This window comes from Ylistrum balloti, unplaced genomic scaffold (genome assembly GCF_031769215.1).
Source record: "Ylistrum balloti isolate Yb309-2 unplaced genomic scaffold, AGI_CSIRO_Ybal_v1 Utg371872, whole genome shotgun sequence".
Classification (NCBI taxonomy): Eukaryota; Metazoa; Mollusca; class Bivalvia; order Pectinida; family Pectinidae; genus Ylistrum; species Ylistrum balloti.
Genome location: NW_026782925.1, coordinates 285,230 through 312,267, shown reverse-complemented (window position 1 = coordinate 312,267; position 27,038 = coordinate 285,230). Strand labels below are relative to the sequence as shown.

The 27,038-nt window shown below is 36.5% G+C and overlaps 1 protein-coding gene across 4 annotated transcripts; it reads left to right on the top strand.

The window, feature by feature from the left end:
* The first annotated feature begins 24 nt into the window (after window positions 1-24).
* Window positions 25-26,982, top strand: LOC132563813 (uncharacterized). 4 transcript variants are annotated; one of them, XM_060228566.1, is made up of 3 exons: window positions 25-217; window positions 2,879-3,504; window positions 25,478-26,982. In XM_060228566.1, the coding sequence occupies exons 1-3, from the start codon at window positions 205-207 to the stop codon at window positions 25,589-25,591; spliced, it is 753 nt and encodes a 250-aa protein (XP_060084549.1). In that variant the 5' UTR covers window positions 25-204; the 3' UTR covers window positions 25,592-26,982. The 4 variants fall into 4 exon arrangements, with proteins under 4 accessions (XP_060084549.1, XP_060084547.1, XP_060084548.1 ...); XM_060228564.1 differs by lacking the exon at window positions 25,478-26,982 and adding an exon at window positions 19,458-19,642; XM_060228565.1 differs by lacking the exon at window positions 25,478-26,982 and adding an exon at window positions 16,900-17,807.
* The last annotated feature ends 56 nt before the right edge of the window (window positions 26,983-27,038 follow it).

Sequence of the window (27,038 nt, the reverse complement as noted above, 5' to 3'; positions counted from 1 at the left end):
CCCTGCTCTCAGCGTCAGCAGCAGTAGTAGTAGCCGTACTTATCTGAGGAAGGTCGAATTGATTACCATTTCGATTAAGACGATTCGACCAACATGTACAGGTTTTTTAAATAGCACCCGAACATGTGAGCCATGAGGGAGTTTGCCAGGTGTGATAAATAAGCAATCTTCAGGTGTAACTGCTACGTTTTGTGTGTAGTAAACATGGACAGACAAGGTAAGACCACCACACACGCTTACACACTCATACAGTCATTATAATAGCGATCAGCGTTCGTGTATCGTTCTATAGGAGTGGCTTTATCAGCAACACACAGAAAACCGTTGTACCATCACGCACAGTTCTAGCATATTTCAGTGTATTTTAATGGGGTTTTTTTTGGCAAAGGAACATAAGGCAAAGCAAATACAACGTGCAGCTGCCATTGTCAAGTTCAGTTTCGTGGCGTGGTCAGTGGTGTGCTCTGTGACTCGGGTCCCCTGGGGGTATCTGGGGGACGTGGACGTGTTGAAACAAGCAAATGGATGTAAAATAGATTACTAAAGCAGATGAAAGTGATCTAAAATGGCTTCTACATTTGCAGATATACTGTTTCGTAATATACTGATTATGATAGCAAAATGTTGTTTATCGTGCGGTAAACGGCCTTATTGAAAGAATGTATGGTGTGGGGAAGTGTGTGATGAGGAGTAGACTGAGTGTATGTGCATGCGTGCGTGTGTGTGTGTGTGTGTATGTGTGTGTGTGTGTGTGTGTGCGAGGGGGAATTTTGATTTATCAATTTATTATTGCCATTACCTTAAATTTTCTGTAAAGGGACAATTGGTAAATTAATATATTGAATTTTTTTCGAATAAATAATCCGATATTAAATCAATACGAACGTAATGAGATATAACGAGAGATATTGTTTCACATGTAAAATGGGACAGGATTGCAGAATTGTGTCTGTGTTGTGTAAACAGCACCCGTAATAAAGAAAACTCGTCGTCCAAAAGACTGATATGTCACGTCAATTATATAAATAAGTAAACACAGTAAATATTTGTTTTAAGTTATTGAGTTACATTAAGATATGAAGGAATATTTCATTTTTATGATCATAACATTTTTTTCAAGTTTTTTAATATAATATGACCGAGGGGGTACCTCGAGTTTTACAAAGTAATATAAACTATGATATGGTATCGAGGTTTTACTCGTACACTAGAGGTGTTATATGTAGGTTTCATTATATCTTGAGGTATTGTATATGTAGATACTATGAACGTGAGACATTATATATGTATATGTAAACGTGAGACATTATATATGTATATGTAAACGTGGGACAATATACATGTATATGATGTACACGTGGGACATTATACATGTATATGATGTAAACGTGGGACATTATACATGTATATGATGTAAACGTGTGACATTATACATGTATATGATGTAAACGTGGGACATTATACATGTATATGATGTAAACGTGTGACATTATACATGTATATGATGTAAACGTGTGACATTATACATGTATATGATGCACACGTGGGACATTATACATGTATATGGTGTAAACGTCAGACATTATACATGTATATGATGTAAACGTGTGACATTATACATGTATATGATGTAAACGTGGGACATTATACATGTATATGATGTAAACGTGGGACATTATACATGTATATGATGTAAACGTGGGACATTATACATGTATATGATGTAAACGTGGGACATTATACATGTATATGATGTAAACGTGGGACATTATACATGTATATGATGTAAACGTGGGACATTATACATGTATATGATGTAAACGTGTGACATTATACATGTATATGATGTAAACGTGTGACATTATACATGTATATGATGTCACACGTGGGACATTATACATGTATATGATGTAAACGTGTGACATTATACATGTATATGATGTAAACGTGTGACATTATACATGTATATGATGTACACGTGGGACATTATACATGTATATGATGTCAACGTCAGACATTATACATGTATATGATGTAAACGTGTGACATTATACATGTATATGATGTCAACGTGTGACATTATACATGTATATGATGTACACGTGAGACATTATATATGTATATGATGTAAACGTGATCTATTATACATGTATATAATGTCAACGTGTGACATTACACATGTATATGATGTAAACGTGTGACATTATATATGTATATGATGTCAACGTGGGACATTATATATGTATATAATGTCAACGTGGGACATTATATATGTATATGATGTAAACGTCAGACATTATACATGTATATGTTGTAAACGTGGGACAATATATATGTATATGATGTAAACGTGTGACATTATATATGTATATGATGTCAACTCTAGACGTTATACATATATATGATGCATGGGGCATTTTCGGACTCGAAAATTCACATGTCGTTGAGTGCAATACATTTTATTTTTTTATTTTCCTGTATTTATGAGTAATATGATGTTACATCTGAGGCCATGATATATATTAAATTTCGTGAACTTTTCTAATAATTTGTTTGACATTCGCCTGAATGTTGATGTGGAACACGATTATTAATTGGTCGCTATGCGGCAGTTAGTCAGCTCCCAAACAAACAATTAGGTTCTGGTAAGTAATTTCGACGCTGTATAAATCAGATACGGACATTTGATCTCAACTTACCACGATTCGTTAGATCGCTGTAATAGTTACATAACAGAGCTGGAATATCAAAAGTGTGGACGAAAATCTTACACAAATTTTCAAAGCGATCTGCCCCTTTATCAAGACAACAAAAGATTGAATGATTAAAAAAAACTAAGCAAATAAAAAAAATAAATATTTGTTTATGTTATTATTAGGTGCACTGCCTCCTCCTCCATCCTATGAGGAGGCCCAAGGACTTCAGATAAGTGGCCCTACTAGTGCCACAGACGATAGTGGCGACACCCCTGCGTCAACGCCCCTCCTCGGTGAGATCGGCGGAAGTACACCGACACCAGATCCACAGAATCGGAATTTTGGTCAGTTTGGAGCTTTTCCTGCAAGCACGGTCGCTGCGTCTTCAAACATGGGCGGCACATCATTCACAAACGTCACTTCCGGGACTGCAGGGTCTGTACCGTCGACAACGGACACAGATGGCCCAACCTCTATTCCCATCCCCCCAGGACATGTACCCGTTATTACATGTCACAGTTGTGGAGCAAGGCAACAAATTGGACAATACTCGTTCTTACCAAAGACTCAAGTTATTAGTATGCAAGCCCGCGATAGCGGCATAAACTTTTACTCACCTCAGCCCCGCGGGCCCGAAGTTACGGCCCCTACTTACATGATAACGGCGGGGCAGCAGCCAGGTTACCCCCCGTCCCTACCAGCTAGTGGGATTGTACCCTCACAGCAACAATGTAACGTAGCAGTACACTACAATTCTAACCAAGGAACAGTGCAATCACAACCCGCTACTAGTCAGAATGACTCCGAGGTAAGTCTTACACTTCTTCCCGTACACTGGTAAGTTAACCAAATCGGTTGTGAAATGCCCATGTTATGCACTTAAGTATACAAAATGTTTTCCAGACGAAAATTTTTTTCACCATAATTTGGGTACGTCATTCTAGTAAAGACTTGTACAGCTCCGTACTAAATTGTAGGTACGTTATCAGACGAGACTTGACAACACCTGTACAGTTTAACGTACATGTAGGTAGGTCATCAGACGAGACTTGACAACACCTGTACAGTTTAACGTACATGTAGGTAGGTCATCAAACGAGACTTGGCAACACCTGTACAGTTTAACGTACATGTAGGTAGGTCATCAGACGAGAATTGGCAACACCTGTACAGTATAATGTACATGTAGGTACGTTATCAGACGGGACTTGACAACACCTGTACAGTATAACGTACATGTAGGTAGGTCATCAGACGAGACTTGACAACACCTGTACAGTATAACGTAAATGTAGGTACGTAATCAAACGAGACTTGACAACACCTGTACGGTATAACGTACATGTAGGTAGGTCATCAAACGAGACGTGACAACACCTGTACAGTATAAGGTACATGTAGGTAGGTCATCAAACGAGACGTGACAACACCTGTACAGTATAACGTACATGTAGGTAGGTCATCAGACGAGACTTGACAACACCTGTACTGTATAACGTACATGTAGGTAGGTCATCAAACGAGACTTGACAAGACCTGTACAGTATAACATACATGTAGGTAGGTCATCAGACGAGACTTGGCAACACCTGTACAGTATAATGTACATGTAGGTACGTTATCAGACGGGACTTGACAACACCTGTACAGTATAACGTACATGTAGGTAGGTCATCAGACGAGACTTGACAACACCTGTACGGTATAACGTAAATGTAGGTACGTAATCAAACGAGACTTGACAACACCTGTACTGTATAACGTACATGTAGGTAGGTCATCAAACGAGACTTGACAACACCTGTACAGTATAATGTACATGTAGGTACGTCATCAGACGAGACTTGACAACACCTGTACAGTATAACATACATGTAGGTAGGTCATCAGACGAGACTTGACAACACCTGTACAGTATAACATACATGTAGGTAGGTCATCAGACGAGACTTGACAACACCTGTACAGTTTAACGTACATGTAGGTAGGTCATAAGACGAGACTTGACAACACCTGTACGGTATAACGTACATGTAGGTAGGTCATCAGACAACACCTGTACAGTATTACGTACATATAAGTACGTAATCAAACGAGACTTCGTAAGACCTGTACAGTATAACATACATGTATGTACGTCATCAAACGAGACTTGACAACACCTGTACAGTATAATGTACATGTAGGTAGGTCATAAGACGAGACTTGACAACACCTGTACAGTATAACGTACATGTATGTACGTCATCAAACGAGACTTGACAACACCTGTACAGTATAATGTACATGTAGGTAGGTCATCAGACGAGACTTGACAACACCTGTACAGTATAACGTACATGTATGTTCGTCATCAAACGAGACTTGACAACACTTGTACAGTATAACGTACATGTAGGTAGGTCATCAGATTAGACACCGGAAGTGTGATTACACAAAATCGCTATATACCACGGATGCTATAAGTATACCACAGTGTTTCCAGCTAGACAAATTTAAAATTTCACCAGCATTTGAAATTAAACGCAACTGAACTTGAAGTCGCTACACTAAACACCTCATGAAGGCACAGGATATACATGGACATTTCACAACCGAGGTGGTTTCCCTGTCATGAGAGCTCATCCATGTCTTTATTTAGTCAAACACAAGGGAAGGGAGGTTACTCTTATAAAAATCAGATTATTTTTAGATTGCTAACGGATAAAAATATATCATGATAAAAAACAGACTGAAACGGCTCCCGCCTATAGCTTTTGCTGACAGGATGAGCTCGTACATGTTTTAAATGTTGTGGAATGGTAGCAATCCAGATATCTGCACAGCAAGAGCTTATCCAAGTGAAGCGGTAAATATAACTGACAGTTTTTCAGTAAATTGGGCATATGAACACAAAAGTAATTTTACAGCCATGGGATTTTGTGGAGATATCAAAGGTGCCGATTGCTGAAAAGCAATACCTGTGGTTATTATATAAATGTATTTTTCGAAAGAATGTCTTTCAATTTTTTTTCAAAACTCAATTTACCATCTCCGAAAACGACTACACAAGGGAAAACACTATTGCCAGAGGGTTAGTTTTAGGCATACTCACGTTAACTTAAACTTCCAATCAGATCAGTTGTCAGTCTTATATATCTTTCTTCTACCAATCAAGACAGTTCTTTTACTTACATGCCACACACATGATCAACCAATCAGATCAATTGTCTCTCACATATTGCATACCGACGTATGACGCAGTGTGTTATAAACGCCTTGAATGCGATGCCATAACCTACACGTACATACTCACTCGTTCGAACCTGTCTATAAATATCACTAAGGGAAAAGAGAAAAGTGGCCTTTATTGGCAGTGACCTTTATACAGAGGTTCACATATAATGATTTGTTTTTACTTTGGGTCTCGAGACAACTTTGGGCTTTTAGTGTGTAATCACGTTATCGTTATACACAGGTGGTCTTTTAGGCAGGTATGGCAGTACATTATATGGACTCTAGCTTATACAGGAAATATATATACAAATGTATATATTTGGATTGCTACCTTTGACCTTTCGAAATGCATTAAGACCTATCTATAAAGGCGCTGAAATCATCCCCTCCCATTAAAAGATCTAAAAAGAAAAAAAAAGGGAATTGAAAAGGGACCTTTATAGAGAGGTTTTTGTGATAAAAATTGGATTGAAAACATTTTAGATTAATGTACAATAAAACCTCGATATAATGCCACTCCTTTATCTGTCTCGTGACATAGTGTCACCATTTTGAGTTAACACTTTCAAACTAGTCCTTTAATTTGTGAGAGGTGAACTTTTCTAGATTTCAAATGTTGAATACCTTTTCATACTTAAAATACTCACTTGAGTAGAATAGTACATAGTGTTTTTTCCTTTGTCGATAAATATAACTAAACAGAATTGCTATATGTTAAGCCTTTCGAACACATTATGACAATATAACGAGGTTTTGCTTGTTGGTGATATACCTTGACATATATAAAAGTGTCTCATCTAGAATCCATGTGTTTTAAATTGTGTAGCTAGCTTTGTTTTCCATAGGCTTTTCTTATGTACTTTTTTATATACTTATCAATTTATTAATTTATGGATTTATCAATTTATTAATTTATCAATTTATTAATTTATTGATTTATTGATGGCACATGATTTTTACAGTTCTCTTTATCGTTTCTAGTGTTTATTTATCAATCTCATTACACTTAAATCTTTCTTGAGACATATTTCGTATCGACCCATGACATTTAACACGTTAGTGAGCACATTACTCTTTTAGAATGTCTGAACAAAGTTTTTTTTTAAGAGAGAGATTGTGTGTGTGATTTTTCCTTTGATCATGAAAGGTCTGATATGTAGGGGAATATTTTGATGTAGTCTTACTCCCTACATCCACAGCAGCAACAATATGCTTGTTACTTGTTTCACTATTGAAACACGCCTGTTACATGTACTTCATGGTTTCGGAAATATTGGTCCGGACATCGGGTTTATTTTTATCATGTTTTAGTAACACTGATATGATATTCGGAGAAGATTCGATAAAAACAAGTATAAGTGACATTATTTTTTCGTTTACTTGACAGCCGTCCTGTGTATAAGATATATTCTAGATACCGCAGAACTTGTTAGAAATGAATGATGATATGTCCGTTATTTCTCAACCTATCGCGGAAATTCTCATGGCGGGTGGCGATTTTTTAAAAATAATAATTTTGAATTCAAAATTCGTAAACAAAAGAAGGCTGTTACGAGGAACCCTTTAGCTATCGAAATAGAAAATATTTATGGTCTCAACCAAGATTGTCCAGACTTTTATTATAAGATTTCTGATATAGAAAATATTTTTGATAATGCCTACTTTATTGTCTGTGGAGATTTTAACCTTGTTTTTAAATCAGAATATCGACTAGGGCAATTTTTATTTAATAAAAAGGAGATGATCCGATAGCCAAGGACAGGGTATTTGATAATACTGATAATAATGGTCTGGTATATACATTTAGAGAACAGCATATTACATATTATATAAGATATTACGAGATATATCTGGAGGTGGAAAAATTGTGTTAAATGAATTTAAAAGAGGAAAGGGGACTTGGAAGCTGCATAATTCACATTTTACAAGATTTAGAATACCTTAATATAGTTAATACTTGTATTAGGTCTATTAAAAAACAATAGTGTGCACCAGTATATGTTTGGAATAGTATTGCAGACATTCTTGATTCTGAACTACAATTTACGATTAATTATCAGTTATCCTTGGAAACTTTACTCCGAGGAAGAACAGTTTCTTATGTATAATGTTAACCCCCCACATCCCCCACCCCCACCCCCACCCCCACCCCCCACCTCCACCGAAGCTTGAAACTTCAGAGAACGCTAAAGAACATTTTATAAAGGTCTTTATGGTAGTAGTTACAAAACACTTGACATTCAAAATATTTGCTGAACTGAATATCTAAATAATATTCATATATCAGTATATATGTAAAGAAGTGCAGATATGAATTTTGGAGAAATGTTCTCAAGTTATGGCATCTTTTAACAGTAAGTACTTATACTATGATAAAATATTTCACGTGAAGATTAGAAAAAGTTCCATTTTGGCACAACAGAAATATGAAGGTTGGTGGATTTGGCAAATTCTACGATAATAGATTATTTTTGTGATAAACGTTTTAATGGAATATATCGACACTGGCCTATTCTACACATTAGATGAATTTATTCAAACATGTAAAGACAACCTTTTGCAATATCATGGTCTTGTTTCCGCATCGAAGGATTTCATTTCTTCGCATAACAGACATCTACTTGGATTATATAAACCATATATACCAATCAATGTGGAATATTTTTCTTAGAGTCGATAAAAGGATCAACATATTTTTATAATATTTTGATTAAATTAAAACTTATTTCATCAGGAACTAAAAAAATGGAACACCCAATCTGATGATGAAGACAAACAAACATGGAAGAAATCTCAAAAAAGTAACTTCTTGTCACTACTGACACAAAACGTCCGGTTCCGGTTCAGATTTCTCCATCAAATATTAACAACTAATTGTTTTTTTTCTTTTCTTAAAATTTTAATAGTTGTCTCCCCTTTCTGTTTATTACGCAACCCTGCTGCAGAAACAATCATTCATATATCTATAGCTTAATTATGCAATATACTTAGTTGTACTCTTATATATTTAGAAAATTGAAGAAAACAGTATCCATCACTTATCCATAAGTCATTTCTAAATTTATATCAAACACGATAGAATCACACATTTGTGCGATATAACCGCACAACGTGCGCACGAACGTGCGATAACATACTTCGCCCAGTATTTCTATCGTGCACACGATATAATTACACATTTGTGCGATAGAACATGTGTATAAAAAGTAAGGGAAAATAAGCTTGGAGCTATTATATAAAAGTTCCTTGAATTTTTTTATGTGTGTCGTGTTGTTTGAGATGTTGTATCCACCTGGTGATAACACTTTGTTATCTTGGGGTCACACCAGTTGTTCACTGATTGCTCATTTTGTAATGTACATGTAACAGATGTACATAAGATATGATGATGTCCTTTCCCTAATCAAATCTCCCGTGAGCTAAAGTTGGAAAACCAGGATTTTTTTTTCAGGGGTGAAAACTCCTTCAGTCTTTGAATCAGTATGTTTGACTGTATTTTAACCGTGCAGCAGATTTGCTAATCTCTCTTGTCATAAGGTCAAAAGGCAACATCTATTTTCGTGATATAGAAATAGTGCAATGTAGATACAATGTAAAGGCAAGTTTCTGTTACGTTTACAAATGTGTGACGTCATCATAATACCCCGTGTGATGTCATAACGATTGGAATTTCGTTGGCAATAGTACCATTCTTGAATGTTGTTATCACCTGTAGTTATTTTTGGAACACGAAATTGATATTATCGTTTTTTATCTAAGGTATGAAAGATTCTAATGTCTGTTAATAAGAAGATACAATGGTTAAAAAGGGTCTAGAATACACATATTAAAAAGATGTTAAAACTGTTGTTGGGGGATCTGGATATGTACATATATAGCATATGTAGCGTGGACTATATTTACAAAAAGCTGCATAATGGAAAGTATAGATAGACGGAACGTAAAATACACGATAAAAGAATTTTGAAAATTGCGAAGGTATTATCATGTAAGTAAAGAATAAACGATGTGTATGATGATGCTGACTATTTATATTTGTGTGTGATAACGGAAATTGTATGTTGCGTGTATATCTAAAAATTGCCTTGACATATATTTTTAATCATGACGGCACAAAGTCATGACCAAAGAGTATAAAAAAAAAAAAAAAAATACAGATTTCAAAAAATTGTTAGGTATATGTGTAGTGCAAAGAGAATCTTATCACTATGATCACGGAACACTTAATTTATGGGACGAATTCGTTGAACGAGTAAAACAGATATATTGTTCGACCCTTTAGAATTACAGTTATTTTGTGTTCTATTACATTTTTGCGTAATACTTTCAGCATGACTTGGACACTTGTCTAACGTTCTCTTAGCATTTCAAATCAAAAAGGTTAAATACCGGGACAATGGCATGACGTCACGTCACAATAATATCTTTACACCTGATAATACGATGTAAAGAATCTTTAGAAAGCCAGAATACGAACCGAGTATAGTCTACGTCAGCCAATGAGGGGCGAATTTATATAGGACATTAGCGTTTACCATAGCAGATATTGTCAGCTATATGATTAATGTGTTGTATACACGGTTTAATCAAAAAAGGAAAGAAGAAACGCTTTTTTTATTCTGATAAGTAAAAAAGAAATCAAAAATTAAAAATACAAGCTAAGGAAGTGTCTGACTGAATCTATATAAGTAGTTAATAATCACTCTTCTTTGCATTACTGTCAAATTATTAATTTTCGCTGATAATTTATTTTCCTCGCATTCTCAGTAGAAGATTATAGGTGTGTAGTTCGATCGGCAGAAAAGCATGGAAATGGGACCAAATTTCCAATAAATTTAAAGTATTGAGAGATACTGCTGTCGATAGGCAAGTGACTCGTCTGTCTTGGAGGTACAACTCCGAGAAGTGGGGTACTCTACCTTCAATAGTCCAGTTTAATTACCAATGAGTACAGTCTTTTCCCTATCTATACGTGTGAATGATAATAAGTGAACGGGTCACAGAATGCTTGTTTCAGAAAGCAATGGGTGAACTCCGAGAAAAGTAGTCTTTACCAATTCTGGGCGCATACCTTTTGTTACATAAACAGGCGTACACATAAATCAATTCATACAACTTACTAGCAGAAAAATATAATACATATTGATTCAGGTGAAATGCGTAACGCACTGTTTGTGTAATTGACACATTGGATGATAGATCGACGAAGTTTTTACTGTCAATTATGTGTGTGTTTTGTTCATTTGCTAGAGTTTAAAACAACCTTGTGGAATATTTGTGCCATTGATGTAAAGAAACAAACATTCTAAGTCCGAAGCGGAATGTTGTCTTAACAAGAATATATGAAAAAAATCCGAAATCGGAAACGTTTTACTCGATACTGTCTTCCTAAGCAAACAGTCACTTCCACCTTTGTACAATAAAAAATTAATATGCATCCAAGGTCAGTATCAAGGACAACCTGGGTAGGTGAAACGACACAATGCTTGGAAAAGTGACATTATGTTAAAATAATTCAGTCTTTTCGCTATGCAAAGTTATTTGCCCTTGTTAACAGGTATTGGTTTTGATTTAAATATATTTAACTGGTATCAAATATACAGGTAGGATTGGACACAAGTTTTCTAACTTATAATAAGCCCTTTCCTATAAAGTGTGACAAAATATATATTAACAAGACAAGACGACATGTTTAAATACAATTAATATATGAAGAGAGAGAGAGAGAAAAAAGAGAGAGAGAGAGAGAGAGAGAGAGAGAGAGAGAGAGAGAGAGAGAGAGAGAGAGAGAGAGAGAGAGAGAGAGAGAGAGAGAGAGAGAGAGAGAGAGAGAGAGAGAGAGAGAGAGAGAGAGAGAGAGGGGTTGACGGGTGGGGGTTGGGGGGAGAGAGAGAGAGAGAGAGAGAGAGAGAGAGAGAGTGGGGTATATTTGAGTTAAGTATATATTGCTGAGTGATTTGACATATTTTTACATTATCTTTATACGAGTAGTATACAATATAGAAGGTATTGGTTCTTAATGTTTTGTTTGTGAGAGAACCGTAATTTAAAAACGACGTTATTATCTCATGCAAACTGATGACGTAACAATCAATTCTTACTCACAAGATGAGATAACATAGCATTACAAAAAGTCGGAATTGACGAATAAAAATAGGTTATTACAAATGTGATGGTGTAAAATGCAATTTTTGATAAACGTTGTGAAAAAGTCAAAATGACCAAGAGATGATTAGCAGGACATTACCTTGTTCACAAAAAAGTTGGTACATTCTATAACCCCCCTGTCTGATGCCTGCCCATCTTGCGAACTGGCTAGGCTGACGATAGAAAATTTGAACGAAGTATGTACACTGAAGAAGTCGACAATACGTTTTCTAAATCTTACTAGCTAATTAAGGTCGATTTCACAAGATTAGAATAAAATGGCCGACTACATTATAATATTTTTTAATATCAGTCTTGTCATCTAGGATTTTTATACCGAAATGAATGCAAGTAGGTAGTACATTAAGAAGATTCCTATACCCAATACAATGAATTTACATCAGATTTTCATGGGGATCAAATTTTGTTGTTTCCCAAAAATACATATTTTCGCGGACTCTTGATTTTGCGGGTAAATCTTGTCCAGAAAATCCAGTACTACGAAGATCCATGGATTTAAAGTACCCACGAAATCAACGAAAACAAATCGCCCACGAAAATTCAGGATTTAACAGTACATGCATACTTACAACTTTATTAAAAGAGATATCATCCGAGGGATGCTAAGAGGTATATGTATACGAATAAAACAGAAAGTAAACATGTATTCTCTGAGAGGAGTTAAGGTACTATGTTTATATCTTCTAGGCTAACATGTGGAATTTATGCACAGTTGAATCCTTCTGTTTTTTTCCAGACAAGTAACAACACCGGATCTTGCACAGGGAAAACTTGTTTCGTCTCCATGGTAATCTTCATCATCGTCGCTTTTGTATTTATCATCTATGTCACCGGGGAGCTTGGTTGAGAACGTGTTTCTACAAAATAAACCAAAAAAGTGATTATGACAGAGGTTTAACGAAACAAGATAACTTTATATACTTGCATGTACAACATTAAGTATGCTCTGATGATAATAATTTGACGTTTCATGAATCTGTGCATTTCCGCTACATACATGTTTGTTTAGAAATTAACTGTAGCGGCGAGCACGGCCAGCAGCCAGATGGACAACAGCTCAATTGTACCCCCGGTGCAAAGTACAATCAGAGATACGCTACATAATACCTGTTAGAATATTATATACATATATATTTATGATTAATGAAACACATGTATATGTTTCGGGTTACTTTTATTCCATAGATAAACATTGGATGGTGCATTTATTCGATAGAAAACAGTTCTTTCCTGACTGAAACTCGTTATATTTATTTTGTGTATTTCACTTAAACGTGGATTTAGAAACTTATCAAATGCTTGATTCATCTATTTTTGTTTGCCTTTCCAACTCATCATCAATTCCTTCCTGTGTACATTTCAAATGTATGATTAAATCGTGTTTACCAGTTAATTTGAATCATTATTAGGTTTTCTGTCAGTGTTGGTGCTCTGCTTTTAGGACATCTTGTTCAGAAGGATTTCGTTTCAAAAGTGGTCAACAGTGAGTTTTTGACCTTGGAACTTGACCGATGACCACCACACCAAAAGATAAGATAGTGATAATGTGATGCTATGTTATGAATATGAACTGAAACAAAACTGTTTAGGAGTTAATGAGATACACAAACTTGAAAATTGCAAAACTCCAAAATTGGTTCAGGGCGACATTTAGCCTTGACCGATGACTACGAAACTGTAATCGCATTGTGTGGCAATGCAATGTTTTGGATATGACCTTTACTTTTGTAGTATATGATAAAGCATGTGAACAAGTTTTTTTTTGTTACAAAAGGGGTCAAGGGTGCCCTTTGACCTTTATTTTTGATCGTTGACCACTGAAATTTAATAAAGCGTAGTTCTTGATTGGGTGGTAACGTGGTGTGAATATAATATCGCTTCATGGATTCTTCAGATGTCTTGTACCAGGTTTCCTGTCAAGTACAGTACATCCTTAGCAGGTTTCAGACAACTTATTATTCTAGGTTAATCAGGTGAAGCTTTCTCGTCCTATTTTTAACTCTCAGAAAACCTAGGATAAATGCCACAAGAAAGACGTCGTATCTATTAGTGATATTTTTTTTTCTCTGAAAATAGATATCGGTGAATTTCACTGGACGACGACCTCGGTTGATTGGACCTATTAATGTCGTCTGAGAGACCTGCTGAATTCAACTGCTACTGAAGTAAATTGCACGGTCATCCATGGGTAATCGTGTCACATGTTAGGTATTTCCAAGACGGGTCCTTAGGATTCTTAATGCTCATAATTGCATTTCAATGTTTTCGTCATAACGTGGGATTCTTGGCATTAAGTGACAAGCTAGACAACACATATTCACGCTGGAAAGTAAAAAAACTGATTCATGCAGTTGCCTGCTTGATCCTTGCAAAATAAAGTCTATAGCATGATGTGATTTCGGATGTGCTGGAAGTACAGTGTATCTGGAAGTGCCGTTTAAAGTGGAAAACGAAATTGAGAACAAAAATTTTGCTTCTGCACGATAAATGTTCCCGAGAATAAATTTCCATGTGACAAAAGACAAACAAGCGAAAAGAACCTTTCTGTATAAATTTTACACATTTTCACATTTAGGACTGGTCAGCGAAATTAGGAGAAAAATAAAACGAATTGGGCGAAATAAACAGCAACGACTATATAGGTAGGTTATTAACGTCTAAACTCCATGATTCGTTATACTCAATTAATTTTCCATTTTCCAGTCCATTTGATTATATTACTAGTCGCCTCTTTAAACAAGACTCTTTGAGATTATCAGCATTATGTTTCTACGAACAATGACCCTACACCCCACTTTTACAAAGAGTTGATGAGGTAAGGTCTAGATAAGTAATTCTATCTAAAGTATTCTGTTTCTTAAATAAATATAGTACTTTGTAACGAGAAATACATGTTATGTTTGTAATTTTAATCTTGAAACGCCTGCAATATACCTGCACATTTAGTTCATCTTGTTTTCTGACTGTATACACGTGTTCTCATATCACGTTTTGGCATTTCATTTACTGTCACTTCAAATATAAGCAACAAAGGTTGTACTTCAAAGGACACCAAGGCACTTTGAACACCATTTATACATTTTATTGATAAACTGCGTGGACGAGTTAATTATTTAAAACTAATAAGAACCAGTCCAAATATTGCTCGATTTTACTCGGTGAGAGGTAAAATTTCTAGTTCTTCACTTTTTCATTGACTCGGACGCTTGACGAAGGATTGTGAAACACACATATGTGGAAAGTGTTTTCAATAAGTATTTCGTCAAAGACATTACTTCTTGAAATATTTTTTCTTCTTGGCATATAAAAGTATATTTTTTGTTTCAATTCGAAACATCTGTTAATATCTATAATCATGCGAGGATTATTTAATTTATATAATATTTTAAGTCAATGTTGTATATAACTAATTTGCCATGATCATTATCATTATATGCTGGTTATGCTAATATCGCGCATGCGCATAGTGATCTCTTTCTATGGATATAAGACTCCTGTGCAACGTTAACGTATAAGGCTAGATTTAAATTCCGCTCATTTTAAAGTGCTTCTTCTAAATAGAGTTCGTTTGAGATATGATTTTAATGGAAATATTTAACATTCTTGTGCGAGTTTTCAATAAATTAAAAAGGCTGTTATAAAATGATAGTTTTAATGGCTGCAGACTTCAGGTTTTGATTCACTTGTTTTTTTCATCTGATTATTGTATTTGCTCTTAATTTTAAATGGATTATAATTAAATCTTTAAAGGCGATCATATCCTTGTATAACTACCTGATACCTGGACAAATTTTACATATTCGGCTTCACCAGTTATCCAATTTACCCTATTATTCCCCAACGTACATCTGTGTGTGTGCGTGTGTGTGTGTGAGGGTGTGTGTGTGTGTGTGTGTGTGCGTGTGAGGGTGTGTGGTGGTGGTGTGAGTGTGCGTGTGTGTGAGGGGTGTTTAGGGGGAAGGGTGTGTGTGGTGGTTGGGACCCTTACTTAAATGAACGAAGAGAGCAGAACATAATAGACAAAGTATCACAAAACTTGTAAATCTTCTCTCCGTATGTAAAAAAAAATGACAATGGTGAACAAATATTTTATGTGAATACCGAAATACTCGGATGACTGATGATAGCCATACGGACCTTCTGCTTGCGAAATAGGCGACTCCTTATATAACTATCTTTCTATAAGAGGGATGACAGGATAGTATCTGCTGTTTGAAATCTGTTTTGCTACATGTTTTTTTACAATTTTTAAAAGCCTGTTCGTAAAATATTGGTACATGTACGTTTGTATTACTAGTAAATGATTTGTGAATTATTTCGGGCAAATCTCGTAGAAAGCTCAGAGTGTAATTGCGGTCATCGCTGTGAGAATGCTTATCACTTCCTTTTCAACTTTACAAGCTTTGGTCACCAGAGGCAAATACTAAATACACTGTTTGCCAATGTAGACTACACCCTCTACATCCTTCTTTGTGGAAACCACAACTTTCCCTTATACCTTAACGTATATTAGAATACTTAGAAATGTACATTTGTTTATCAAAAGCAGCATTAGATTTTGATTTATTTTTAAATATTTTTGAAGGTAGATTTTGACCTCTTGGAATATGGAGAATAATCAAAAACGAACCTTGTAGGAAACATATTTCGTGTTTCCTCTCTCTTGTTTTTCGCCATAACTGTTTGTTTTTATTTGTGGAGAGGGCTTAGATGATGTTGTAATAACTTGTGCCCAATCCGTTTCCTTGTTTTCTTGGCAATAAAATATGTTTAAATCAAATCAGTAATTTAAAACAGAAACATTTTGTTTTTGTTGCAGACACCTCCCAATGCAACACATGATGACTCGAATATCGGATGTTGTCGTATATGCTGTGGAACTTTTATATGCATAATAATTTTGACAATTATCATAGTTGTTTCAACTAATTCGTAATATATATATATAGAGAGAGTAAAAAAGATTTAGACGTCCAGCCGTTTAGCTGGCTAAGGATATTATATGTGAAAAACAAAGTGTCCAATCCGACGCCATGCTGGATTCAAGAATACAGGTCGGATTACAAAGTCTACAAATACAGGTCAATTTCCGTTTTTTCTTCAATAGTTATTTTAATGAAAAAAATGTTGTTTTAATCTGAAAATGCCTTACGCTGACATTATTCAGCTGCATTTGTATCTAACTTTTCTGACCGGTGCCTTTTTATAAGTGTTCTTATCTAGGTATTAAACTTTAATGGTGTGAAGTGTTCATTTACATAATAACAGATATTACACTGCAAATGACATCAAAGCACTTCATATGGAATATGTCTTTTATCTTATAACGACCAACTGCATGGAACGGGGGGTGGGACTGGGGTGGTTGCAAATAACATCATTACACATATGTACTGATATAGTCGCATGCCATAAATAGCAGGGTAATTAAAAACTATTCTTTTCTTGGTAGGGAAAATGTATCAAGTCTGTACTTATGTGTGAGTTACTATTGCATTTGAATAAATGAGCATTGCAGCAGTAACAATTATCATTACATTATGTAATATGTACCAAACCAATGTATCTCGCTCACGCCTAGGTGACATGTCCTTATGTACGAATCCTACAGGATTTACATGTTGCACGTTTTAGAATTCGTTAGCTTTGTGTCACGAGATCTCGATGAAATATTTGTTTTGCATTGTACAATTAGCTTAAGTGATATAAACTGATCAAGCATTCAACGTTTGTTGTTCATTTTTTTGCTAATGCTGTAGAAGCTTAAGGAGGAGGTTGTTCCAAGATGGCGGTTTTTTGGGCGACAAGCAGGATGTTGTTTGTGTCTTTAGTCTTTAGCTATATCTTCGTGGTATTTGATGATAAGTTATTCCAACAGACTATTGGCTTACTTGTTGGAACAAACTCTGCCCAACTCTAGCTGATTTCTTTTTGTTTTCATTCGAGGCTGGAATTGTAGAAGACCTTGCCAAATCATTCAATTTCACTTTCAGATATATTGATGATGTCTTGTCGTTAAACAGCAAGATATTTATTAAGATTTTCCATCTTATATACCCACCAGAAATGGAAACCGAGGACATCAAAAATCTCGTCGGCATCAACCGCTTACTTCTATATTTTCCTATTAAGAAACCAACAGGGATAGTTTTTCACTATGCTGTTGATAGCAACGGCTCATGGGGTTTTCTGGTGGTCCCGTTGCTGTTGACCTTGTTTTCATTTGAGAACGTTACATTAATTACTTGGCCAATACCTTCCGATTGCATCATCACTTACACCAGAAATTGGGTGTCGTGCGAACCTTGCTGAACAGTTGTGAAACGATTGTCACAGAAGAAAAAGACAAGAAGCAGTCCTGATCAGGCGATCCAGAAAGTAAACAATGAATTTGATATAAGCAAAAAGACTAAGAGACGCAACACCAAGGAAAAGAACAAAACGAAAGGACAAGTTGTCATCCTATCAAAGGCCTGTAAGAGACTATTCAGAGGATTTATTGTGGTCATGGCATTGTAGCGGCCATGAAACCTCACAAAACACTCTTAAATGTCCTAATCCATCCTAAGGATAAAACATCCAAGAAAACGTCGCAGATTGCGTATACAAATGTGGATGAAAGAATCACGACGCATCATATATCGGAGAAACAGGAAGAATATTCGGAGTCCGACTCAATGAACATCAGAAAGACGTGGAATCCCAAGAAGGCAAAAAAAATATTCAGTCCCATATAAATAAATCTGCACTTACAGATTATTCCGCAAAGCAAAATTACATCATTGACTGGGAAAATTACAAAATAGTCGACAGGTAAAACAACCTTTTCAGAGAGTTTGTAAATGAAACCGTATAGATACGCTGAACGGGCCAGTACTTAATAGGGACAAGGGGCCACAGGCTCTCGCATATCTACGACCAAGTGTTAACCAAAGCGTAGCTAAATTGTCTACAAAATATTTTTACCGTCTGTTTTTGTTTGTTTTTGTTTTTGTTTTTTTTTATTATTTGTTTGTTTGTTTGTTGTCTATATAACCTGTTTACCAGCTCGTCACAATATTTTCATCATTAGTTTACATAAGATTATTGTGCAGCGAAAAAAGATGGTCGATTTCTTGCCATCTCGTACACTACGTACGTCAGTGCTAGTACGCTCCACACTGGTTATTTGTCTGATGAAGGTGACCATATAGTCATCGAAACGTCAAACTCTAATTTTCTACTGGTTGTGTTACAAAAACTTCTATTCTTCTATGTTTATTTTTCCTCATTTTTCCAATTTAAAAACTAGTATTTAAAGAATAAGTAAAATATAGGTACAAAAACATAATATATACTAGTCTTCTGAAACCGAGAAATTTTTTGTATTTGTTGCAGACACCGGCCAATACCACACCTGAAGACACCTCACACCATGGATGTTTACGTATTTGCTGTTGTGGAACTTTCGTATTCATAATACTTCTGTTTTTTATCTTTATTGCCTCAAACAGGCGTATTGTAGAATACAATTAGAATAATAAAAAAAAAACTACAAAAGAAAATTCCGTCTTGTGTTATATGGTTAGAAGATGTTTGTATACCCCTTATTTATTACTGTTGCCGTCTGTGGAACTCAATACAACTCTTAAGTCCATCTTGAAGTAGAGATTAGGTTCTGGTGTTTTCGTCGTTAATTCTCTCTCTCTCTCTCTCTCTCTCTCTCTCTCTCTCTCTCTCTCTCTCTCTCTCTCTCTCTCTCTCTCTCTCTCTCTCTCTCTCTCCCCTCTCTCTCTCTCACTCACTCGTACTAATGTTGTATTTATAAAACTACCTGTCAATTACATCGAAAACTCGACAAAAATCGATACGCACGTTTTCTAGGTATATGTCTCTGAGTATGTTATCATAACCTGTTTGGAAGAAAACAATAACTCAGAGTATTGTCAAAGAACGGATGTGACATTGGATGGACAAGAATATTCATTAGAATCAAGCAAGACTCTTCCGTAACATTTATACCGTCTCGAGTAATCATTATCATAAAAGTACTCCTCGAACACTTGGAGAATTATTTGAAGATATATATAATTGTAAGTATAGCTTCAATTGATACCAGTTTTAGACCTATTATGAATGATTTTCAGAAGAAAATTACGGCGTTTTATCTCATTTCTTGGCAAAGAATGATGGTGTGCGCAATCAGATACCTATATGTGTGTACTGATATACATTGTTTTGTCCTAGGAAAGTGATATGCATTGCTTTTTCCCGTTTTTCTTTTTGCGTCACAATTAAAAAGAATTTATTAAAATGAAGTGAAATGATCGTTATCTACGTGTGTTGTGTTATTCATTAGATTTCATTAATCTGTAATGCCGCACTCTGCTATATCATCGTTTCCTGAAGTTCACTTAGAATATAATTAATATTTCCTAATACATTGTCGTTCATACACAGGAGCGTTTGACCGGTAAATTATCAGTCTTTATACTGGACAACTCTTTTACGACACAAAACAGAAGAAAATGCCTTTCTGTCGTAATGATAGGGTACACGAGTGTCACAAAGCTCTCTCTGTAGTACTGATAGGGTACACGAGTGTCACCAAGCTCTCTGATATACTGATAGGGTACACGAGTGTCACCAAGCTCTCTGATGTACTGATAGGGTACACGAGTGTCACCAAGCTCTCTGATGTACTGATAGGGTACACGAGTGTCACCAAGCTCTCTGTTGTACTGATAGGGTACACGAGTGTCACCAAGCTCTCTGTTGTACTGATAGGGTACACGAGTGTCACCAAGCTCTCTCTGTCGTAATGATAGGGTACACGAGTGTCACCAAGCTCTCTGTCGTAATGATAGGGTACACGAGTGTCACCAAGCTCTCTGATATACTGATAGGGTACACGAGTGTCACCAAGCTCTCTGTCGTAATGATAGGGTACACGAGTGTCACCAAGCTCTCTGATATACTGATAGGGTACACGAGTGTCACCAAGCTCTCTGTCGTAATGAGAGGGTACACGAGTGTCACCAAGCTCTCTGTCGTAATGATAGGGTACACGAGTGTCACCAAGCTCTCTGTTGTACTGATAGGGTACACGAGTGTCACCAAGCTCTCTGTTGTACTGATAGGGTACACGAGTGTCACCAAGCTCTCTGTCGTAATGATAGGGTACACGAGTGTCACCAATCTCTCTCTGTTGTACTGATAGGGTACACGAGTGTCACCAAGCTCTCTCTGTTGTACTGATAGGGTACACGAGTGTCACCAACCTCTCTCTGTCGTAATGATAGGGTACACGAGTGTCACCAAGCTCTCTCTGTTGTACTGATAGGGTACACGAGTGTCACCAAGCTCTCTCTGTTGTACTGATAGGGTACACGAGTGTCACCAAGCTCTCTCTATTGTGCTGATAGGGTACACGAGTGTCACCAAGCTCTCTGTTGTACTGATAGGGTACACGAGTGTCACCAAGCTCTCTCTGTTGTACTGATAGGGTACACGAGTGTCACCAAGCTCTCTCTGTTGTGCTGATAGGGTACACGAGTGTCACCAAGCTCTCTCTGTTGTACTGATAGGGTACACGAGTGTCACCAAGCTCTCTGTCGTAATGATAGGGTACACGAGTGTCACCAAGCTCTCTGTTGTACTGATAGGGTACACGAGTGTCACCAAGCTCTCTGTCGTAATGATAGGGTACACGAGTGTCACCAAGCTCTCTGTTGTAATGATAGGGTACACGAGTGTCACCAAGCTCTCTGTTGTGCTGATAGGGTACACGAGTGTCACCAAGCTCTCTGTCGTAATGATAGGGTACACGAGTGTCACCAAGCTCTCTGATATACTGATAGGGTACACGAGTGTCACCAAGCTCTCTGTCGTAATGATAGGGTACACGAGTGTCACCAAGCTCTCTGATATACTGATAGGGTACACGAGTGTCACCAAGCTCTCTGATATACTGATAGGGTATACGAGTGTCACCAAGCTCTCTGTTGTACTGATAGGGTACACGAGTGTCACCAAGCTCTCTGTTGTACTGATAGGGTACACGAGTGTCACCAAGCTCTCTGTTGTACTGATAGGGTACACGAGTGTCACCAAGCTCTCTCTGTTGTACTGATAGGGTAAACAAGTGTCACCAAGCTCTCTCTGTCGTAATGATAGGGTAAACAAGTGTCACCAAGCTCTCTCTGTCGTAATGATAGGGTACACGAGTGTCACCAAGCTCTCTCTGTTGTACTGATAGGGTACACGAGTGTCACCAAGCTCTCTGTTGTACTGATAGGGTACACGAGTGTCACCAAGCTCTCTGTTGTACTGATAGGGTACACGAGTGTCACCAAGCTCTCTCTGTTGTACTGATAGGGTAAACAAGTGTCACCAAGCTCTCTCTGTCGTAATGATAGGGTAAACAAGTGTCACCAAGCTCTCTCTGTCGTAATGATAGGGTAAACAAGTGTCACCAAGCTCTCTCTGTTGTACTGATAGGGTACATGAGTGTCACCAAGCTCTCTGTTGTACTGATAGGGTACACGAGTGTCACCAAGCTCTCTCTGTTGTACTGATAGGGTAAACAAGTGTCACCAAGCTCTCTCTGTCGTAATGATAGGGTAAACAAGTGTCACCAAGCTCTCTCTGTCGTAATGATAGGGTACACGAGTGTCACCAAGCTCTCTGTCGTAATGATAGGGTACACGAGTGTCACTAAGCTCTCTGATATACTGATAGGGTACACGAGTGTCACCAAGCTCTCTCTGTTGTACTGATAGGGTACACGAGTGTCACCAAGCTCTCTGTTGTACTGATAGGGTACACGAGTGTCACCAAGCTCTCTCTGTTGTACTGATAGGGTAAACAAGTGTCACCAAGCTCTCTCTGTCGTAATGATAGGGTAAACAAGTGTCACCAAGCTCTCTCTGTCGTAATGATAGGGTACACGAGTGTCACCAAGCTCTCTGTCGTAATGATAGGGTACACAAGTGTCACCAAGCTCTCTCTGTCGTAATGATAGGGTACACGAGTGTCACCAAGCTCTCTCTATTGTGCTGATAGGGTACACGAGTGTCACCAAGCTCTCTCTGTTGTACTGATAGGGTAAACAAGTGTTACCAAGCTCTCTCTATTGTGCTGATAGGGTAAACAAGTGTTACCAAGCTCTCTGTTGTACTGATAGGATAAACGAATGTTACCAAGCTCTCTGTTGTACTGATAGGGTAAACAAATGTTACCAAGCTCTCTGTTGTACTGAGAGGGTAAACAAGTGTTAGCAACCTCTCTCTGATGTACTGAAAGGGTAAACAAGTGTTACCAAGCTCTCTCTGTTGCACTGATAGGGTAAACAAGTGTTACCAAGCTCTCTCTGTTGTACTGAGAGGGTAAACAAGTGTAACTCAGCTCTCTGTTGTACTGATAGGGTAAACAAGTATTACCAAGCTCTCTCTGTTGTACTGATAGGGTAAACAAGTGTTACCAAGCTCTCTGTTGTACTGATAGGGTACACAAGTGTTACCAAGCTCTCTCTGTTGTACTTAGAGGGTAAACGAATGTTACCAAGCTCTCTGTTGTACTGAGAGGGTAAACAAGTGTTACCAACCTCTCTCTGATGTACTGATAGGGTAAACGAATGTTACCAACCTCTCTCTGTTGTACTGATAGGGTAAACAAGTGTTACCAAGCTCTCTCTGTTGTACTGAAAGGGTAAACGAATGTTACCAAGCTCTCTGTTGTACTGATAAGATAAACGAATGTTACCAAGCTCTCTGTTGTACTGATAGGGTAAACAAGTGTTAACAACCTCTCTCTGTTGTACTGATAGGGTAAACAAATGTTACCAAGCTCCCTGTTGTACTGATAGGGTAAACAAGTGTTACCAACCTCTCTCTGATGTACTGATAGGGTAAACGAATGTTACCAACCTCTCTCTGTTGTACTGATAGGGTAAACAAGTGTTACCAAGCTCTCTCTGTTGTACTGAGAGGGTAAACGAATGTTACCAAGCTCTCTGTTGTACTGATAAGATAAACGAATGTTACCAAGCTCTCTGTTGTACTGATAGGGTAAACAAGTGTTACCAACCTCTCTCTGTTGTACTGATAGGGTAAACAAATGTTACCAAGCTCCCTGTTGTACTGATAGGGTAAACAAGTGTTACCAACCTCTCTCTGATGTACTGATAGGGTAAACGAATGTTACCAACCTCTCTCTGTTGTACTGATAGGGTAAACAAGTGTTACCAAGCTCTCTCTGTTGTACTGAGAGGGTAAACGAATGTTACCAAGTTCTCTGTTGTACTGATAAGATAAACGAATGTTACCAAGCTCTCTGTTGTACTGATAGGGTAAACAAGTGTTACCAAGCTCTCTCTGTTGTACTGAGAGGGTAAACGAATGTTACCAACCTCTCTCTGTTGTACTGAGAGGGTAAACGAATGTTACCAAGCTCTCTATTGTACTGATAGGGTAAACAAGTGTTACCAACCTCTCTCTGTTGTACTGATAGGGTAAACAAATGTTACCAAGCTCTCTGTTGTACTGAGAGGGTAAACAAGTGTTACCAACTTCTCTGTTGTACTGAGAGGGTAAACAAGTACTGATAGGGTAAACGAATGTTACCAACCTCTCTCTGTTGTGCTGATAGGGTAAACAAGTGTTACCAGCCTTTGGAATGCAGCCTTTGTTTTCTAATGTAAGAAAAACCCAAGTATCAAAAAAGCTTAATTTTAAATCTAAAACAACAACACCCTGCTACTACCTACTTTAACCGTTCGTATTAAATCATGTATACTTGCAATATTGAAGCAGTTTTGAAAATTTGTTTTAAAGACACACAAGAGAAACTGAGAGATAGGTCAATTTCGAACTTTAAAGCAGAAAATTTGCAACCTTTGTCTTATACCATAGCAAATGACTGGAACAATCCAAAGGATGGCATCATAACTTGTAATTCATGTAATTACAGGCCAACTTTCAGCCACTGAAGAGGAAATTTCAAAATGACGTCTATGCCAATATCTAGTATACCTATACTCTCTTGAATCAAAACTTGTCGTGAAACGAATTCACGCATTTGGTTTTTCTTCTTTATTGTGATACAAAATGTGATCATTTATTAGTTTTTGAACAATCAACACATCAATGATGATAAAATAACCGTTTTGTGATCAAAACAAATCGTGAATTATAATCATGTAAAAATGCACATAATGTTCTTTGCTATGAAGGCTTAATTAGTTTTACCGGTCGCTACCAAAAGAAATTTAGAATTTTGTTTTCGAAAGGTGAAGTACATGTTTCAAATAAGTATTTTTTGATTTGTGAAAATGTTTTGATTTGGTATACCATTTACCCTGAATAGATATGTAAATCATTTTTGCAAAAATACAGCGTCACCTTTTGTTTTTATTGCAGATACATGCCTCTACAAATGGAATTGGTGTAGAGAAGGGGATTTATATTCTCTGTTTTATGATATTCTTTGGAGTTGTAATAACTGTCGTTATAATGGTCATAGCTGATTTATAGAATCTACGTTCAAAACCTTTCGCCGGCATTATCAATGCTTTTATGAATGTTGATAAAAAAAAGTTATTTTAGATTTTTCACTGTGGTTTGTTAATATGCATGTTATGTTTAGATTGATTTGAATAGTGGCATGTTTGAAAATATGCAATGTCTTGGACGGTCATTTGAAATTATCCAAGAATTGAAAATTATAAATATTATTCAATTATGTGATTACTGCACAACTTCCCTTCTGTACAATGCCATTTATTTAGATAATTTTCATGCCTTTGTCATGTTTCATGTTCCAAAATACATAACTTTGAGTCTCAAGTATCACTAACGAATTCTATTAGAGCGAAACAGCAGAGTGAAGTAACTTAATTCATTAAGTAGTCTTTCTGTATCTCTATCTAATGGTACAGTTTTCTTGTGTGTCTTTTCTATATATATATTGCTAGTGATTGTACATCCGGTCTTTGACGAAACCATATTACTCCATCAATGAACTTTCATGATATCATGAAAGAAGAAAAATCGTAAAGATGTTTGATATATGTACATCCACATCTCGCTGGTTACATAATATATAGATATAAAGGTAATAGCTCTAACTCACTAATCCATTGAAAAATATCGCATTCTGTATCATTGTAAAGAAATAGGTCTTTCTTCTTCGGGCGTTCAGGATCTCGAAGCCTTCAAAAGTGACATCACTAGTCATATAATTGACTAAAACGTCACGTGGACAATTACTGAAATCTCTGTTATCATCATGAATGAAAACAACATTGTGTCAAATAGAATGTTTGGAGATTCTTTTGATTAATGGTTTAAAAATATTTTTGTTTTGATTCCCATGTCTTACTGCTTGTATACTTTGTTCTGTCTTGTTTATGATCATACCTGTTTACATACGTCTTGGCTTGGAGATGTTCATTCGCCTGATGCATAGTTTACATGATGCATTTCAATTACACTGATTTTAGAACTTGGATTTTTGTCTCTATTCTAAGGAAGGGCAGAAGAAAATATACAACTTATCTTAGTTAAGCCAGATGTAGAGACAACTCATCTTGCCATTGTTGTACTACATCTGCCATATATATTTTTGCTATGTTCGACTGTGACGAAAAGCAGTTCGTTTTTAGGAACCCATGGACTCGATGTTTAGCGCATGAACTCATAGTTTTGTGTATGAACCCATAGTTTTTCATATGAATTCATACTTTGGTTTATGAATATCATGGTTTTGCATATGAATTCGTTGTTTTGCGTATGAATTCATGCTTTTGTCTTTCGCCTATGAAGTATATTTTGCTATAAGTACTATTTAATATCTATTTATTGCATTTTTTACTTATACGTGCCTTTTTTATGTTAAAAATGAATATTTCTGATTTCATGTGGAATAGAAACTTATACAAAGATATTTTTTTTATAAATTGTGTAGTTTGTAATTTAACTG

Excerpts from the sequence above, each read along its gene's own strand:
- LOC132563813 (XM_060228564.1), top strand. Across the intron at positions 3,505-19,457 it reads CTAGTCAGAATGACTCCGAG|ACACCGGCCAATACCACACC; the intron begins GTAAGTCTTACA and ends TATTTGTTGCAG.